Source organism: Sinocyclocheilus rhinocerous, unplaced genomic scaffold (assembly GCF_001515625.1).
Source record: "Sinocyclocheilus rhinocerous isolate Xijiao unplaced genomic scaffold, SAMN03320098_v1.1 scaffold1884, whole genome shotgun sequence".
Classification (NCBI taxonomy): domain Eukaryota; kingdom Metazoa; phylum Chordata; class Actinopteri; order Cypriniformes; family Cyprinidae; genus Sinocyclocheilus; species Sinocyclocheilus rhinocerous.
The window spans coordinates 4,365-23,089 of record NW_015639513.1 but is presented as its reverse complement, the minus strand read 5'-3'; the positions used below and the strand labels follow the sequence as shown (position 1 = coordinate 23,089).

The following is an 18,725-nucleotide window of genomic DNA, read 5'->3' as shown; positions in this document are numbered from 1 at the left end:
CACACACACACACACTCACTCACACTCACACAGACAGACAGACACACACTCACTCACACACACACAGACAGACAGACAGACACACACGCACACTGATCCGTCACACATCAGCAAACAATCAAACAAACAAACACACGACACAGCACAGCTTAGAATTTACGGTGTTAAAATATAAAACTAAAGCATCGTGTGAACCCGATCAAAAAGCAGCTCTCCCAAGCGCGATTCGCCGCAACACGTCACTTCCGGTTCGCGAGTCTAGAAATGATGGCGGGAATTGTGTTGGTGTAACATTGTTTCATTTGAAAACCACCTGTGCGTTTCTGCAGTTGGGTTAGTTGCCCAAACCAGCTGAAATTATTAAAAGCTGTAAAAAAAATTATCGCTTTTTTATTATTACTATCATTATGCATCAATGTTTCATTACACATCATTACCAAAGAACTGTGGTGTTATTTTGAATCGCAACAGATTTTTCTTCAAATGGATTGTTGTATTTCTTAAAATGCTCGCTTACAATATATTCCTGTTAGTTGTGTTTGTTCCGCACGTGCTGTATCCCCGCCTCTGCGTTGCCAGGGTAACGTGATGCGTGCTGACGTCAGCAAAGGGTTAGCGCTCGTCGAGCAGTCGGCATCATTTCTCGGTAACGTTTGTCGGTTTATTAGCGGTGCAGATGGAGGTGACAGTCACGATGGACCCGCTGTTTCTGGCCTGGAGCAGCTACAGGAGGCGGAGGTTCCAGAGATGCGCCGATATTTGCTCAAAGCTCCTGTCAGGAAGCCCGTATGACCAGGTTAGTGAGCAGTTAGCGATTAGCTGAGAGAGATTAGCGCTCATAAGCGCATTATAACGGTATGACTGGATTCAGTGTACTACATTTCCTGCGGTCAGATTCTGAACTCCAAAAGTTTCCTGACATTTAACGATCTGATGATGTTCATTAAACCTGTTAGAGTACATACAGGCATGTTTTATTGATTATGTGCTACTACACATCAATGTCTGATCTGAAGTGTTCACACTCTTCCCATTACTGTGTTTGCCAAGGAGCCTGGTACTTGTCATGTTTCTGAGGTAATTGTTTGTAAAATTTTCATGAAGCTCATCAACTGCTCCGTATTATAATAATATAATAATTATGTTCCCAATATTTCCTCTATGTTACTCACAGTATTCCCTGTACTGCATTCCCCGTATTATTTGTCCAGTATTCCCTCTGTTAGCTTTGCTCAACCTTTTCCTTCAGTGAACTCCTGCTGTCCCTTTAACTGTAACACACTGGATGATCTGAAGAGCTGTGATCACCAGCCTCCTCTGAAGCTGAAGCTGATGTGGTCTGATGGGTTTTAGGCGGCGTGGAGCTTGAAGACGAGAGCTCTGACGGAGATGGTGTACATCGATGAGGTGGAGGTGGATCAGGAAGGCATCGCTGATATGATGTTGGACGAGAGCTCCATCGCCCAGGTTGCACGTGAGTATTAATTGTCCCAGCAAAATAATTTACATTTCAGCCCATCAAGTCAAGATTATTTGTATATAGTGCAGCTCAGATGTTCCAGGTCTGTAGTGAACAGCTTCACAGGAACTGTGCTTTAATGTCTATAAGCCCCAGACATCTGTCAGAGATGTATGTTTCTCCATTTCTTCTGCACATGTTTTGGTTTCGTCAGGTCCAGGAACGTCACTGAGGCTTCCAGGAACGAGTCAGGGAGCAGCGCCCACTCCAGCGGTCAGGTGCGGCCTCATCTGCTTTCTCAGACTGCTTAAACTACAACGCCTGAAGCCTGAAGCTGTAGATTACTAGCAGTACTGTTGTAGTAATTAGAGTACGGGAGTGCTTTGGCTCTGCTTTTCTAAGTAGGGCTGCACGATTTTGGAAAAAACTCTCATTCCGATATTTTGTTTTTCTGCAATATATATTGCGATATGAAAAAAATAAATAACTAGATGACTTGAAATAGAAAAAATAATCAATGATTAGGGTGATTTTATAGGTGAGTAAATCAGCATAGAAAATAAACAAATTACAAGCATAGATAAATATAACAGAACAAAGATACAAATGAAGCAGTGCTTTATATTTTTTTGGTAAGTCTAACAGTATTCAGGTACAGAAATTTAATAATCAAATGTAAAATAACACTGCATAGTCTTCACTGTATAAATTAAATAGATTAAATCTGTGTTAAAGCTACAAAAGTGTTTTGTTGTTTGATTAACATTCATGGCACAGAAAGCCTCAGGAACATTAAACTGCTCTGAATATACTGTTACACATCCGTTTTCTTTCTCAATTGTTAACCTTCACCCAAGCCATAAGCAAATGTGTTTGCAAAGATACTTGCAGAGACATGCATTTTGGCATAATTTCGCGTGTATGTGTCATGTGCGTCTGCGTGACTCTCACCGTGTCTACACCGGACGACAAAATACTACAGAACCCATTATAATCAGTGATGCTGTCTTGGATGCGGCGCGACACGACAAATCCCCGACAGTAAACTGATGCCACGTTCTGTTTATGACGTACTGACACAAAGTTCAAATGATTTGCAGCGGTCGATGTGTTGCGTCCAGTGTAGACACAGTGTCTGTGTGTGAGCAAAGAAAACGATCAGTATAAATATAACGATCAGTATGCTAAACATCGTGGATGCGCACATCGTGATATCGCTGCTGAAACGATGTATCGTGCAGCCCTAGTTCTACGTAGTGATGCACTGAAATTTCAGTAACTGAAAACGTTCTGCCAAAACATCAATTCTCAGTTTCAGCTGAAATCGTTTCGGAGGGCCAAATCATTGATGTTTAATTAGTTTAATTAGTTTCTCTGATTGCGTGTTTTGACTGTATCAGTGTGTATTTCATGCTCATAATGTGGATAATCTACAACCGCTAAACATAGGTCAGACATGTGGACACTAGTGATTAGGGCTGGGCAATAAAACGATAACCATAATTATCACAATATAATTTTCCTCAATAAAACGATAAATGTTCGATATAACGTTTATGCGCTAGAAGCAGAACAAAACAGTGCGACTCATTTAAAGCGCGTCATACGGAGCTCACTAGAGCAGATGTGTTTACTCGCTGATGAGTCTCGGTCACGCAACACTAAACAGCACTGTGAGATCTTTTGACATGAAGTAAAGTTTCAGCTTTCACCTTCTTACAAAATTCAAACAATAAATCACAAACAAAGCATGGCTTAATTTGGAGATTAATGCATCGTTTGCTAGTTTGTGCTTTTTGCTGTTCAATATGAGAGCTTCTGTTTACATATTTGTTGTCAAATGAACTATAATATGATGCTTGATTAAGTCATGTAGCCCTGTAATCCTTGCCTTTATTCTCATGTGTAAGTTATTGCTCATATGAGGGTCAATTCCTCATTGAGATATTTAATGGTGTTATGTGTCCTAGACCGATGACTCAGTCGGGGCGTCCCGTCACAGGGTTTGTGAGGCCCAGTACACTGTCTGGTAGACCAGAAACTATGGAGCAGGCCATCAGAACCCCACGAACAGCTCGTCCAGTCACCAGTGCTTCCGGCAGATTTGTCAGGTTGGGAACGGTAAGATGCTGTGTTTAGTGTCCTTCAGAACTGATTTTATGGATAGCATTGATTTCCTCACTACACACAGTATATACGTACAGTGATCTGTCATGCCAGCAAAGCACATTAAACTGAAGCGTCAGCTGTTGCACTGGACTTTATACAGTAGTTTCCTGATTCTGTTGTTCTACAGTTTTTCAGTTTGACTTGCAAACATTTGTATGAAGTGTTGTAACTGTCTTTTTTGTTACCGTGTCAGGCCTCCATGCTAACAAATCCGGATGAACCTTTCATTAACCTTTCTAGGTTAAACTTAGCAAAGTATGGCAAGAGACCGAACTTGTCCAAGGTATATTTAACCTAACTGGAAAACTGCATGTAAAACTTCTTGATGTTTCTTGAAAAACTTACATTGTGAATCAAGTAGTTCCTTTTAATTATGATCTAATGTAATATCTGTGTGTATTAAACATCATAATATTTTACTAATGCACCTAAGATGTGATTTTATAAACTCTTGTCTCTCCCTCTCATACACAAGACCTTGTTTGAATACATCTTCCATCTTGAAAATGATGTAAAAAATGTAAGTAGGTCTCTCATCATTCTGTGGTAATAGCTGTTTGCTGTGTTTCAGACATTACATGTTCCTTTTTGCCCGTTTGCAGGCGTTAGATCTGGCTGCTCTTGCCACTGAACATGCTCAGTTCAAAGACTGGTGGTGGAAAGTACAACTGGGAAAATGCTATTACAGGTGAGAATCAGTCAATAAAGAAACGCACACCTTTTTGAGGTGCAAGTTAAAGGAGCAGACTAAATGAAGAAAAAATGTAACTGCACACTCCCATAAGCACTGTTTGTTTATTACCAACGTTTCGGCCAAACAAGTACCCTTTGTCAAAGTTGACTTGTTTGGCCGAAACAGTGTCTGCTGTTAGGTAGAGAAAGACGATTTTAGTGCAAAAAACTTTATAAACTAAGCCTGAGAAACATAATATAAAAATCTGAAACAGCATATCATGAGCTGTGATGGGCTGGTAATATGTAAGTGCTCATGTACAGACGTGCTTTACTGCTGTTAATGCATTAGTGACATTAGTCACACTGTTCCTGTTAGTAGTGTGAAAACCAGCTGTTCTCTATATTGTGATTATTTCATGTACAGCAAGCTCAGTAGAAACGACTGTGTTCGGCTACAGTGCAGGGCTGCAACCTGTGATGCAACAGGAGTAGATCTAAATATCATGCTGCAATCAACACTTTTCACCATTAGTTCATCTTGGTGGCTGTTATACTAAAAAAGCAGTAAAAGTTTTCAAGATATTTCCACATGTAATACTCATTTCATTCATCAGATTTTGGAGAAATGTAGCATTGCATCAGTGTCTCAGCAATGGATGCTCTGCAGTGAATGGGTGCCGTCAGAATGAGGGTCCAAACAGCTGATAAAAACATCACAATAATCCACAAGTAATCCACAGCACTCCAGTCCATCACATCTTGAGACATCTCGGACTCTCATTCTGACGGCACCTATTCACTGCAGAGCATCCATTGCTGAGACACTGATGCAATGCTACATTTCTCCAAATCTGATGAAGAAACAAACTCATCCTGCTCTCTGATGACCTGAGGATGAGCACATTTTCAGCTAATGTTCATTTTTGGTAGAGAGTTTCTTTGTGTTTTAATGCCAATTTCCAATGAACCAATTGTGTTTGTAGATTGGGTTTGCACCGTGAAGCTGAGAAGCAGTTCAGATCAGCGCTCACACACCAAGAGTTTGTTGATACTTACCTCTACCTCGCAAAGGTACCATTGACAGGTCTAGCTTTATTGTGTTCAGCTTGCTGTAAGTACTTCCCAGTGAGAGCTCTTTGTGCTGTGCAGGTGTATCAGCGGCTTGATCAGCCCATCACTGCTCTGAATGTGTTCAAGCAAGGCTTGGATCACTTCCCCGCCGAGGTCACACTGCTCACGGGAATCGCACGCATCCAAGAGGTATCTGTGTATTTGTCTTTTTTGTTTGGTATTTGTCTTTTTTTAATGTTCACATCATTTATTATACTTCAGATTAATTTGTCTTATGTAATAGAATAATCTCCCTGTCTCCATCAGGAAATGAATAACATGATCTCAGCCACAGAATACTATAAAGAAGTATTAAAGCAGGACAACACACATGTGGAGGCCATTGCCTGTATTGGCAGCAATCATTTTTACACAGACCAGCCAGAGATCGCCCTGCGCTTTTACAGGTGACTTTATTTCTTTCTTTCTTTCACATTATAAAAACATGTTTAAAACAGCTAAATTCCTAATTCCAGTATTTCTAAATGATTTAAAAAGTTTACTTTGTATGTAGCACAAAGGTTGCGTAAGTGCATTTATTCAGCAACCACAATCGCAAACAGTTTGGCCGAAATTCAGTTTGGATTTATTACAGTTTGTTTCTGTTTGTTTGCAAATTTAGTAGCAGCAAACAGCACAAGCGACTGTATGACTATTTAATTAGAGCAGAATATGTCAGTGGAGATCGCTAAACTCCAGCACACATGTTTGTCAGGGTTTTCAGATCATCAGTGCTTTTTAGCAGCCCACAGAGAGAGTGTTTATGGTTGCCAGGTTGGGAAGATTAAGTAAAACACTGGGCAGAAAGTGTATCTTTTTAAGAAAAAGCTCTGATTGGAGATTTAAACTCTTGACATGCCCCTTTAAATTGAATGTTTTTCACGGAGAGTGAACATAAGGATATAAACATCATTCTTACAAATTTTGGACCATTTTTAAAACTTTATAAAGTTCATGAAACAGTATAAATAACCCTCTACGGACACATTGGCAATAGAATTGCCATTGCTGGTAAATTTTTTAGTTTACTCACCAGACTAATATATGTGTTTGTGTGTGTGTGTATATATACTGTATGTATACTGATCCGTGATCCATACGGACCAGGCCCCACGGTTCGGCACACATGTGATCCATGGAATAATTACAAAATTGAACCATAGTAGAGTGAAAGTTTATCATTTGTACGTGTTTACACACTCAAGCGATTTTAAACCATTCCAGCACAAGAAGAGGAGAAAGAGCATTTAATTTGGTACTCGCACGCTGTTTTCTTTGCGCTCAGCCGCACACACATTCGTGTTTCAGACAGCGCGTGAACACCGAACTGAATCCTCTTTCGCATCTCCTTGCGTTTGAACAGACACATACACACAAAATTATGACAAAATACCCATCTCGACAATCACTCTCGTAAATGCCATCGGTTATGTCTTACGTGAATGAAAACAGCTGAGAAAGAAATCGGATGTGTATCATTATATTGGATCTGTGCATCAGGTCTTAAAGGGACAGCAGCCTACAAATACCTTCTTCTGTCATTTAAGCCAAGTTCACACTACAGGACTTTAAGCACAATTTGCAAGTTAACGAGCTCGCCGACAGGTCGGGCTGTGATTAGGGGAAAATCAGCGGGTGATCAGCGCGCGGCAATCTTTGTCTGACTTACCTGTGTCTTGGGCCTCTGCGGAATTCGGCTCCTCGTGTTTCAACTGTTCTTTATCAAATCTTAAATTGTCTGATTCGGTCTGATACCCTACACTACGATGCATCAAAGAGTCTCGCCGACGCCAAACAAATATCTAGCATATCTGGACCGGTCGGCCGACTCGACATCACGTGATGTCAGGTGTCTCTACGAGCTACACCCAATGAGAGAGCAAGACATGGGTCGAGGTCAGCGGAAGAAAAACAGCAGCAGCAACACGGCTTTAAGAAAAGTTTGGACAGAAGAAATGGAGCGAAATGTTTCATCACACAAACAGCTTGCAGCACTAATTTCTTCCCGACGTCAGTTTTCAAATAAACAACTCCTGTTTCACGTGTTGTTTCACATCATTCCTGTTCAACTTCTCGCGTGTGTTTTCGTGACAAAACGTGGTTTGGGGACCGTGTAGAGTCGTTGGGTGACAGTTGTTGTGTGACGCTCTGTTGCAGATCATTTACATAGAGTCATGTAGTGTGAACACAATGACTTCAAGACAGACAGCAAGTCATGTAGTCTGACCAGCACAGCTAATCAAACAACAAAACACAGCTTTGACAAAGATTCATCTATATTTTTATTTATACAGTGAACACTATGCAGTGTTATTTTACACTAAATTATTACATTTCTGTACCTGAATACTACAATATTATTTTATTTGTAACTTTGTTCGGTTGTATTTATCTATGCTTGTAATGTGTGTATTTGTTCTTATTTTATACTGACTGTTTACTTGTCTTTAATCATGTTTGAACTTTCTTAGTTAGCCTAGTAGTTTTTGCTGTGGTACTGAAGAAGTAATTAACTTTAAGTAATTAATGCAAAGCAGTTACATTAAATATTTTTTTTCCCTGCTGACCCTGAAAAATGATCCGATCCGTGACTCAAAAACCGTAATATGGTCAGAACTGCGAGTTTTGTGATCCGTTGAACCACTAATATATAGTATATATACATGGGCGTCGGAACCATTGAATGAGGGTGGGACACAGGACCCACCCACTTTTGAAGACCAATGATATTGGACCCACCCACTTTTACCGTCTCTAATTCAGCGAATATGTGTACTTTTCAGAGCGCCGTCAGTCAAATCCATTCCACATGACGAATGCCCTAATAAATTAAACTCTATTTAGCTACAGCCTTGAATTCCACGCTGCTGCTTCCTCAAATCCATTCCACTCGGCTCATTCAGAGTCCAGATAAATTAAACTCCATTCCGTGTTTTCACTGCTCGCGCCTGCTGCACTCCCGCCACACAGCAAAGTAAACAAAGCATCAGCATCTGCTGCTCAGATACACCTAACCCTACCTGATACTTTATATCAACTTTTCGATTATTTCCTTGATTTTTATTTTTATTGAAAACAAAAGCCTTTCCGATGTGATATGAGATGTGAAAAGGGAGAAGAACGAATTCGGCAAAAGGTGGATGCGAACTCGGGTCGCTCGCATCAAAAACACTACGCAACCCGCGTTACCACTTGCGCCACTGGAAATGTTGCTCAGTAGCCATCTTTTGTAATGTCACGTTAGTGAGCGGAGGTGAAGTAAATAGCCGCTGCCAACCAGGCGCCCTATTTGCACTAGGTGTAAATAGACACTGTTAATTAAAAGGCACCACACTACAGAAAATGGCATATACTCCAGTAATTTTTTTTCTGGGGGAGGACCCACCCACATTTATTTTGCTTCCGATGCCCATATGGTTAGAACTTAGGGCATTGTTGATCATTCAGTGTAACAAAAAAGAACTAACAATAATACTGATAAGATGATACTACTACTACTAAAAACAACATAAAAGGCCTGATGAACTGCTGGTAATGAATATTAATCACATTGTCTGCATTTGCTTGAGATGATTTGCTGAAATCAAAACAGTAACGGTAATAGGTGAGTGCCAGCCAATGAGATTGCTGGTTGCGCATTAGTTCCGCCCACTACCGAAGAAACCGGCAGTGGCTTCTGCATGTTTTAAAAAGGCTGAATAATTCCAAATGAGCACTGGAAAATACAACAAAAAACATAATTTACATGTAGTGCGTCAGTTCTACGTGGTACAGTATGTAAGACTCTCTCTCTCTCTTTGTGTGTGTGAGAGAAACACAGAGCGCTCTCAGATAAGCAATGGCGAGTCGGGGTCAAATACGCTGCACATCCATTGAGATGAACTGGAATAGTGCTCTTTAAAGACAGAGAGCGAAACTTTCAAGTACTCGGAGTGTTCAAGACGAGTGAAGACGAGTAAAAAAAAAAAAATCGTACTCTTTAACTCAAACGCTGGAGAGTAAAATCTAACTATTTATTAGCCAATGGCTATTGATAGACATTATTTAATCGATTAGCATGAACATTTAGTTGCATATGCGAGTGATTTACTCGCATTGTAGAGGGTTGATCAAAAACTGAAACGGCATCTCATCCATTTAAAATATAATTATTTACACATCTTAATTTCAGCTAGGCATGGAAAAATATGGTCAAATGAACAAGTATCATTTGATTTGATTGGAAGGTAAATTTGGAAATCATTGGCATGACAAAGATATGTAATGTTATATTTTAGAAATATAGAACTCAGAGGAAGCACAGTAAATGGAAATTAGAGAGGGCCTAGAATGGATCCTTGTGGAACACCACCAGAAATGGGTGCAGGTGATGAAGAGAAAGACTAAATGTTCAAGAAAAAACACCTACCCTTTCAATAGGAAGCAAAACACTGTAATGCAAGGCCCTGTGTGCCAAAGTACACACTCAAGGCGTTTTAACAGAATATCATGACAATATTAAAATAGACAAACCATGAAGGACATTTGTGACCTTCAGCAAAGCTTAAAACAATAAAACCCAATTTAAATTTATCTGACAACATAACCTTCTCTAAACATCTTTGAGATGAAAGGTAATTTGGCGATGGGTCAGTAATTATTCTATACAGTGGGGTCAAGATGAGAATCTTTCAATAAAGGCTGTACAATGGCTTCTTTAAAACTAACTGGAACTGCAGACATTTCACCTCTCCCAGAAGGCCCAGGAGCCTCAGCGGCAAATTACATGCAATGCCTGCAAATCATATACAATATCCTGAAAACTGGGCGTGAGAGAGAAGCCCTGCTTCCAGTATTAAGAGCTTTTTATTGGTGATTTGTTCACAAGTTGTCAGACGATATACATTTGCCATTGAATGAACCAACCCTGCTAACACAGCTTATGAGCAAGCAAACGAAAAAGAGAAGGCAGGACAGCTTTAAGTTTTGGTGTTAATGTCATTTAAATTGGCTGACTATCAAAGGAGCAACTCTATTCATGTACTTCATCGTGATGAGGCATGTAATCTCACAATGTATTATATTATATATGCATTATGTAGTAATATTGGTGTGATGCTTCCCCCCTGAAATGAGTTTTTTGCAGGGAACAAACCCATAGACAGTAGAGCTATTTATTATAGCTTTGATCATAGAGCAGATGCTATCAAAAACATCCCTAAAAAGGTGAGCAGGCAATAAGTATGACAGCGTAACTATCATCTGGGAAATTATCTAGGATATTCCACATGAAGACACTGATTGAGAAAAGTGTAAAGCTGTGGGAGGGTGGAACTAATGCCGAGTAGTCAACATCATGGGACAAAAAATGAGACCTGTCCTGGATTTTCTGAACTATGAATTTTAAAGGGTCGTGAAACCCTGTAACACATTTTCAGAAGTTAACAGATATATACAGGTTGCACATCACTGAAAACAATGATAGCACTCATTGTGTTTATGATTTAAAAAAAAGGTGGGGTTTGTTCTTCCGGTTTGAAAAGCAAATGTGAAGTATAAGCATAAACTCAGAGTTGTGACTGGCTTGAGAGTACGTGTCTACATCATTGTTAATGGGAAATAACGTTTTCAGTCCAATAACTGTGTTGGCGCATAATTCAAATGTTAATCGTTGGATTAATCGACCAATCAAAAATATAAACAATAGAAAAAATAATTGTTATTAGCAGCCCTAAAACAGTCATTTGAGTCTTTAGTGACGGTCAACAATGGATCTCTGCATCATATCTTCTGTAAATTCAGCCTCTGTCTCCTGTTTTTTAGGCGCTTGCTGCAGATGGGGGTCTTCAACTGCCAGCTGTATAACAATCTGGGCCTGTGCTGTTTCTACGCCCAGCAGTATGATATGACCCTGTCGTCCTTTGAGAGAGCTTTAGCCCTGGTGTCCAGTGATGAGGAACAGGCTGATATCTGGTATAATCTGGGGCATGTTGCAGTGGTGAGCAGACACTCAGAACCCAATGTGACCTGTGTAACAGTGTGCAGATGAGAGAGAGCATGCCGCTCACTGTCCCTCACTGCTGTGACAAACTCTCACGTCAGTGATCTGACAACTGATTTAGAGACTTAGTCAGTCAGACTAAATCAGACCAAACAGGAGGTAGATTCATACTGATATCACTTAAAAGAATGTATTTTTGCAAACCAAACATTTAACGGAGCATGGAAAGCCAGGTGTGCTTCTCATATAACCTCTGCTGGCAAACAAGTGGCAAAACATGTTCTTTTAATGGCAAAAGAGTAAGGATTGATTTTTAATTTTTTTTATTTTATTGTAGATTTTCTGAGATTTGTGTACATCTGCTGGTTTTGAAAAAATCTTAATGTCAGTCTGTAATGACCCAAGTTATTAATGAATAAATTATGGACATTTCAGGCTTTTCTCCTCTCTCTCTATTCCGCAGGGCATTGGGGACTTGACTCTGGCGTACCAGTGCTTTAAACTGGCCTTGGCTTTTCACAATAACCACGGTGAAGCTTACAATAACTTGGCCGTGTTGGAGCTACGGAAAGGCCGCATCGAGCAGGTCAGTTTAGTCTCTCAATAACTAATGTCATCACAACACTTTTTCCTTAAGAAACATTTACATCTACTGTTTCATATATTTTCAAATGAATGAATACTGAATTGAATCCAGAGATTGTGAATCGGTATCAAATTGATTTGAAAAATCTGTCAGTATATGTGAGGGGTATCGTTAAAGTTTTTTGCAAAATTTGCAGTTTTTAATCCAAAAATAGGTCATTTGTCTGATTTGTAAAGTTTCACAAGATTACTGAATACTACACGCTCACAAATGCTCCCGTTATAACAAAAAAGCACAGGCACCGTGTAAATAAGAGATTGATTGTTCAGTGTGTAGTTAGTCATTGATTATAACAGGAGTTTTCACGTGAGAGATCTCGGTCAGTTGTGCTATAAAGGGAGCGTCCTTTGTCCAGTTTCTCTATGTAATCCATTCACAGTGTAATTGCAGGAGTGAATCTGCTAAACTGTTCTGAAAGTCTTTGCTATGATTGACAGTGATAACTGTGGCAATGGACGGAACAAAACCATGACGAATCAATGTCAAAATAAAGCTGTGCATTAAGTGATGCAGAATAAACTCAGAGTAACAAACCTACAGCAGCAACAAGTCTGTGTTGGCTGAATATATTTAGCAGCTTCTACAGTTAAAGATCAAACTTAAAGCCTCTTTTTGACGTGTCCTAAAAAATTAGAGATTTTAAATTAAATCTAAAAATATTTAAATGTATTTAATGCATTATTATTTAATTATTAAAGCATTAATAATTTTCATTTGTAGTTAACTAGTTTAAAAAGTTAAATAATTAACCCTACTAGGCAGTTGGTGTCTGGTCTTATTTATTTATTTATTAAATGACATGAGGCTTTGAGATTTCTTACACTTGCTAAACTTTATACTTCAGTGCAGTAAAGTAGTGAACTTTGTTATAATAGTTATTTTATAATACGTCCAAAAGGAAACGTGATGAGAACTAGGTAGTCTTTGTCAGCTTTCTCGCCCATGATGAGTTTGCATCTCTGTATTCTGAAATGCAAAATAAATAAATAATCTATAGCAAAAGAAACGGCAATGTTTGAATGATTCACTATTATACAAACAAAGCAAATGAAGATAAATCTATTTGTAAATTCACCAGTGTGAAAGAATGTGTAGCGTTTAAGATTGATATACATAAGATATATAATTTTGATACTTCAGCAAATCAGAAAAAGTTGGGATGTTTTGTGAAATGCAATGAATTAAGAATCTGTGATTTGTTCATTCTCTTTAACTTTTATTTAATTGACAAAAGGAAAAGGAAAAGATTTCCAATGTTTTTCACTGACCAACTGTAAAATATATGTTCGGCCAATGTTTGGTGTGAACAGTATGATGGAGGAGTAGTTAAAAATTCACAGAAGAATCCACATTCAGACCAAAATATCTGACTTCCTGTTTTTGAGCATGTTAATGATAAACATGCTCTCAAATGATTGAAAAAGAACAATAATAATCTTTAGTAAAACAACAGGGTCTTGTGCCCTCTAGGGTTTGAGCCCTAATAAAACAAACATACAAATGAAGTTACCTGTGCTTTTTAGACAGGTTTAACAGTGTTACTCGGGTAAGTAATAGCCTACAAAAGATGTTGTTTGATTAACATGAATGACACAGACAGCTGCAGGGTTATTAGACTGCTGTCACTTTAAGAACTATTTCATGGATCCAGTATATTGACATTATACTTGTTTCTACCTTAAGCTAAATGTTTGTTACTCAGTCATAGTTTATCATATTAATATAAATAATAAGCTCTTCTGATTCTGATTCCAAGGTGACGATGTGTGCACTTCAGGCAGCTCTAAATACCAGTGCAACACAGCAGACTGCACTTTATTTACCTCCGTCTCACACAACTCTAGTGTATGATATATCAGATATTTATTATGTTGTGATTTAACCACATTATACTTGTTTCTACCTTAAGCTAAATGTTTGTTACTCAGTCATAGTTTATTGTATTAATATTTTATTTGTTTGTGTAAATTTTATATTTTCTCCAACAGCCCAAGCATACCCATAGTCATATAGAATGCTGCATCAGACAAATTCATAAGGGGGAAAAATGTAAATAATAAATCCGCTGCATTGTAAGAGTTGAGGATGTTCCAGTTTAATTCATTGCATGACTTCCGCCAGTAGTGGCACTCACACAGTGCAAGCAGTGACCCTGTAATACATTCACTAGAAAGACATGCAAATGTGCCTTTAGGATCAGGATCAGGATCAGCATCAGGAACAGGATCAGGATTTGCATCAGGATGGGCAACTTGACTCATGAAAGACTTTTGTTCTTACGCTGGATTTTATTGTGGGTGATTTGACATGATCCAGGATTGTGAAGTTCTTTGAAGCTCATCCTAGAGTTGCTGTGATAGCAACAGAACTCGGCTCAAACCTGCTCTGGATCAGGCTTATTTCACCTAAACAGGATTCGATTGCATCTGAAAGTCTGTCCCAGCCACTGCTACTTAAAATAATTTAAATATTATTTTGAAAATAATTAAAATGTTGCATAATCTATAAAAATAGACACCACCTCATTTAGAGATTTATTTGTGAAGGAATAATTATCTCGTAATTTTATCGCAGTCATACACACATTAAGTACAGTTTGTCATGCATGAATTTGAGCTTTTATGCGGTGGCTTTGATGAATCGCAGGAGATGCACTTCTCAAATCTCAAAATGCTGTTATGATGCACAATTAATTTAAACGGGTAGGCCTATGTCTTAATGGACCTTATGGATTAAGAAACTTTAATTAATGCTGTCATGTTTAAAAAATCCGCTTTCAAATTAAATGAATTTCTAATTACAATACTCTTGATGTAAAAAAAAAAAAAAAAAAAGCAAAACCTGTACAAATACTAGAAATTGTGAGAAATAATTGTGAATCTACGGGAGGGGACATGTTCGGTTCACTTAGTTTTGTTGTGGCCACGAGATATTAAGTTGTGGGAACGTGATAAAATGTTGTGGCCTAGAGATCCTGTGTTGAGGGAACAACATCCATTTCTCGTGGCCACGAGTTTAATGTGTGAACAAACCTGCGTGACCATAGCATTTATTATTATTAATGTTGTAAAAAAAGTAGTGCAATGTGATACATTTGTCTTACATGATTTTAAATAGAAAGTTCGATTTTTTTTAAAGAATGTTAATGATCAATTTAATGGAGGCTTTTGAAATTTATTTTAATGTACATATATAGCAAACATTTCACAAGCAGTACATTGTCAGAAATAAAATGTTATTTAAAGTTAATTATTGAATTATTGGCTGACAATTGCCAAAGACTCGTTAGTGAACATTTATTCACTGTGCTCGTTATTTCACTCATATTGCATATAGGCCTGCACAAGAATCATGTTGTTTACAGCCAAATAATATTACAGGACCCATGGCTGATCGTTCAGTGAAGTCGTGGTGTAACTTCGGGGGGAAAGATTTGGTTACAAAAAGCTTTAAAGAGCAAACATCGCTGACCTTTATTTAATTATGTATTTTAATCATCATTGTTTTTTTTATTGATTTCAAAAATACAATTCAGTATGTTCTCAAGACATTTAGCAAACAATGTTTATCCACACGAGGATGGAATATCATAAAATAAATAAACTAAAGCCCTATTCGCACGGGATTAGTATTAGCTGGTGACCTCCAGTCATTTGTAATAATTGCGGAGGTTGTCTGCGATCTTAATCCCGTGCGAATCGGCCATGTCTGTAATTTGTAAAGTAAAAATTCCCCCGCAAATGACCTACCATATTTCGCTGAAGCTGTGATAATATTAGTCCCGTGCGAATCGGCATCTCTGTGATTCGGCCAGCATTTGGCGGGTCGCATATCATTTTTCGAAGTTTTTGTTTCCTGTGTGCATTTTTTATCCCCTAGTTTGATATATGAATTGGGTGTTCGTCAAAGATTGCATGGGGTCGGAGATTCCCGTGTTTACAGCTCCATAAAATAACCTACTGGAAGCTCTGTAGTTTTGCTGTATAGGCCTATAGATAAAAATATTACAATTACAAACACACAATAACATTTTAAGTTACTTCCATTTCTGAAAAAAAATAATGTAGGCCTAGTAATTGATGTTATAAATACACACATACATTTTAGTTCCCCTCACTTTACAACAAATCCTTTAAATTTAATCGTTTCAGAACAGAATAAGAATTTAAAAATATATAATTCTGGATAAATATAATTGCAGTATATAATAATACTGTATATGCTTAACAATAAACATGCCAAAATAAATTAATTTATAAAGAAACGTAAGGTAAAGTTGGGCTTACCTCTCTCATTAGGCACAAATCCAAATGTGTCCATATTCGCGATGTAGCTGAAGCTAAACTATTAGCCTTATTAGGTAAAATAGGCTTTGTAGTTCACGCGCGTTCCAGTATCGACAGAAAAATATCATAATGATATTTCCAATGAATGCAGTAGCTTAGTGTGTGCGTGAGGCGCCGGCGCGATCAAACGGCTAAAACATCAAATAGACTACTCCGTCATTTTTGGTCATACAGTAAAGGCATAATTCGAAACTGCAAAGTGTTAGCAGTTTGAAAATTCAAGAATAATAGCAAAGTTAATAAGAATTCTTTCTAAATGCAGTACCGTTCTTATTTCGCTCTGCATAACCTGAACGAAAAAAAAATGTTTTGCTAAGAACAAACCGAAATGAAAACATTTTGCTTTTAATCTGTGTATTTAACAGCCTGGGAGACCTTCCCAGGGCAGTACCTTGCCTCACTGACTAAAATCAGGGCGCCCACTACGGAGACGGCACCAGAGGTAAGGGGGCACAGTGACCGATAATTTCTCTGCGCCGATGCCACGCGGAGGACAGTCGAACCTCTGGCAAGGAGTTGAAATTCGCCACAACACTGGTTAGCTTCATAAATACTATAATAATAATAATAATAATGTTTTACCATAATGTCATTTGCATTCCATCTGAACTTGGTTCTCCTTGGAGTTCTTTCTGTGCTGTCCTCCAAGTAGCCTACCTTTCGTAAGGTCCTGAAGGTTTTGCCATTATTTATGCTGCAAGCACCTGCTATCAACAAAACATTGATGGAATCTCAGAATAAATAAATCAAATACAATAAACAATCGGAGCAGTGACCGTCTGTCATGTGATATGTCCGCGCACCTCTGAATCTGTGCTCTTGCCTAATTAACAGGACCCACGTTTGTTATTATTTAGGAACCAGACAAGAAAAATAAATAAATAAAAGAAACACCGTAATTATTAGTGACAACAATTTAACAATGGCATTTGCCATATATTATTTCTAAGACAAAACCGTGGAAGTAGGTGAAACTGTAGGATGAGTACTGTTCAGAAATGATGGCACAGTGTCCCAGGCTTGGTGCTGAAGCTGTAATAAGTGAAAAGTGGGACTAAGGCAGAAAAACAAAGGTGCTCCAGCCCTTTTTCCCGCAAAGGTTTTAATTTTCGGTGGTAAGTAACTTTAACATTTTTAATAAGGTTTGCATCACTAATCTTGACGGACTAAGCATATTTAACAGCATTTTTAAAAAAAATTATATATATATACACACACACACACATATACATACAACTAATAGGCTGCTTTTAGGAAAAGCTGAGGGACCCAGTTTTTCACAATGTACTGTACACAAAACCTTTTTTTTTCTTTTTGTTTTTTTACAGACAATTATAGTGACCTCAGAAGAGGGATGAATTCATAAAGAGTGAAGACATCTAAACAAACACTCAGGAGGAAGACGGAGGAGAAGAGGAGGATGAACGGCCATCAAAACAGGTAATAACAGATAAAAATAGTATTGAGATAATGTGGAGATTCTATGCCACCTCTGTATGTGAATCTAGGAGAAATAAAAATGTACATTTCAATAATGAAGCATAGTTCTCCTTTGATTGTAACACAAACATGCATTTCTGTAAAGCTGCTTTGGAACGATATGTCTTGTGAAAAGCATTGTAAAAATAAATGTGAATTGAATTGAATCCCTGGTACTGAAAAACTTTAAATTGTCATTTTGACAGCAAAAGAGCAAAAAGACAACCTGTACCCCAAAAGAGGACCAGGTGATTGAAAGCCTGAAGAAGGAGCTGATGGCAAAGCAAACATCTTTACAGCTAAATTATTTTAATATTTGCAAATTTCAGGGAAAACCTTATTAGAGTGAAATGAAGTCATTTTGAGTTGAAGTCATAACTTTTATGTAACTTTTGCTGCAAAAGAGGATGCAGACTATTTCATCTTGGTTTTTTTGGCTCATTGTGTTCTGGTGTAGTCAACTATCGAAAACGAGTCATCATCAGACGAGGGCCAGCAACTGGAGTAAGGTACAGCTGCAAACGAAGGAACTTAATAGAGAGAACAAGAGGCTAAAAGAAGTCAATGGTAAAGAGATACTTGACGCCATGAGAGGTAATTGTGAACTTTAATATGAACTGCTTTAGCAAAGTGACTGCTCCTTACCAGACTCAAACTCAAATTAAACCATTTTAATATTATACTAAGCACAAACAAGTGTGTTGCATGACAATGATTGAATCAGTCACTGAGGATTTATTTAGAATAATGTTTAAAAGCTTTCTTTTTTTTTCATTTCAGCAGTGCACTTGCATATAGAGCTTGCCCAAAAGCTCTTCTGATTTGCTATTATTTGTGATTGATTTTTGGCTTTTGTGTCAA

At 38.1% G+C, this 18,725-nt stretch overlaps 1 protein-coding gene across 1 annotated transcript; it reads left to right on the top strand.

Annotated features, from left to right (window-relative positions):
- The first annotated feature begins 570 nt into the window (after window positions 1–570).
- LOC107751299 (tetratricopeptide repeat protein 8) lies at window positions 571–18,372 on the top strand. Its single transcript, XM_016566981.1, has 14 exons — window positions 571–796; window positions 1,051–1,077; window positions 1,354–1,474; window positions 1,674–1,737; window positions 3,430–3,580; window positions 3,822–3,911; window positions 4,104–4,148; window positions 4,231–4,316; window positions 5,287–5,374; window positions 5,453–5,563; window positions 5,681–5,820; window positions 11,216–11,390; window positions 11,857–11,979; window positions 18,322–18,372. The coding sequence occupies exons 1-14, from the start codon at window positions 677–679 to the stop codon at window positions 18,370–18,372; spliced, it is 1,392 nt and encodes a 463-aa protein (XP_016422467.1). The 5' UTR covers window positions 571–676.
- The last annotated feature ends 353 nt before the right edge of the window (window positions 18,373–18,725 follow it).

What these genes read in the sequence shown, in the direction of transcription:
- LOC107751299 (XM_016566981.1), top strand. Translation starts at nt 677, where the DNA reads ATGGAGGTGACAGTCACGATGGACCCGCTGTTTCTGGCCTGGAGCAGC. An exon ending in GATTTGTCAGGTTGGGAACG is followed by an intron (nt 3,581 to 3,821) that starts GTAAGATGCTGT and finishes TTACCGTGTCAG; the next exon opens with GCCTCCATGCTAACAAATCC. An exon ending in GGAAAGGCCGCATCGAGCAG is followed by an intron (nt 11,980 to 18,321) that starts GTCAGTTTAGTC and finishes GTTCTGGTGTAG; the next exon opens with TCAACTATCGAAAACGAGTC.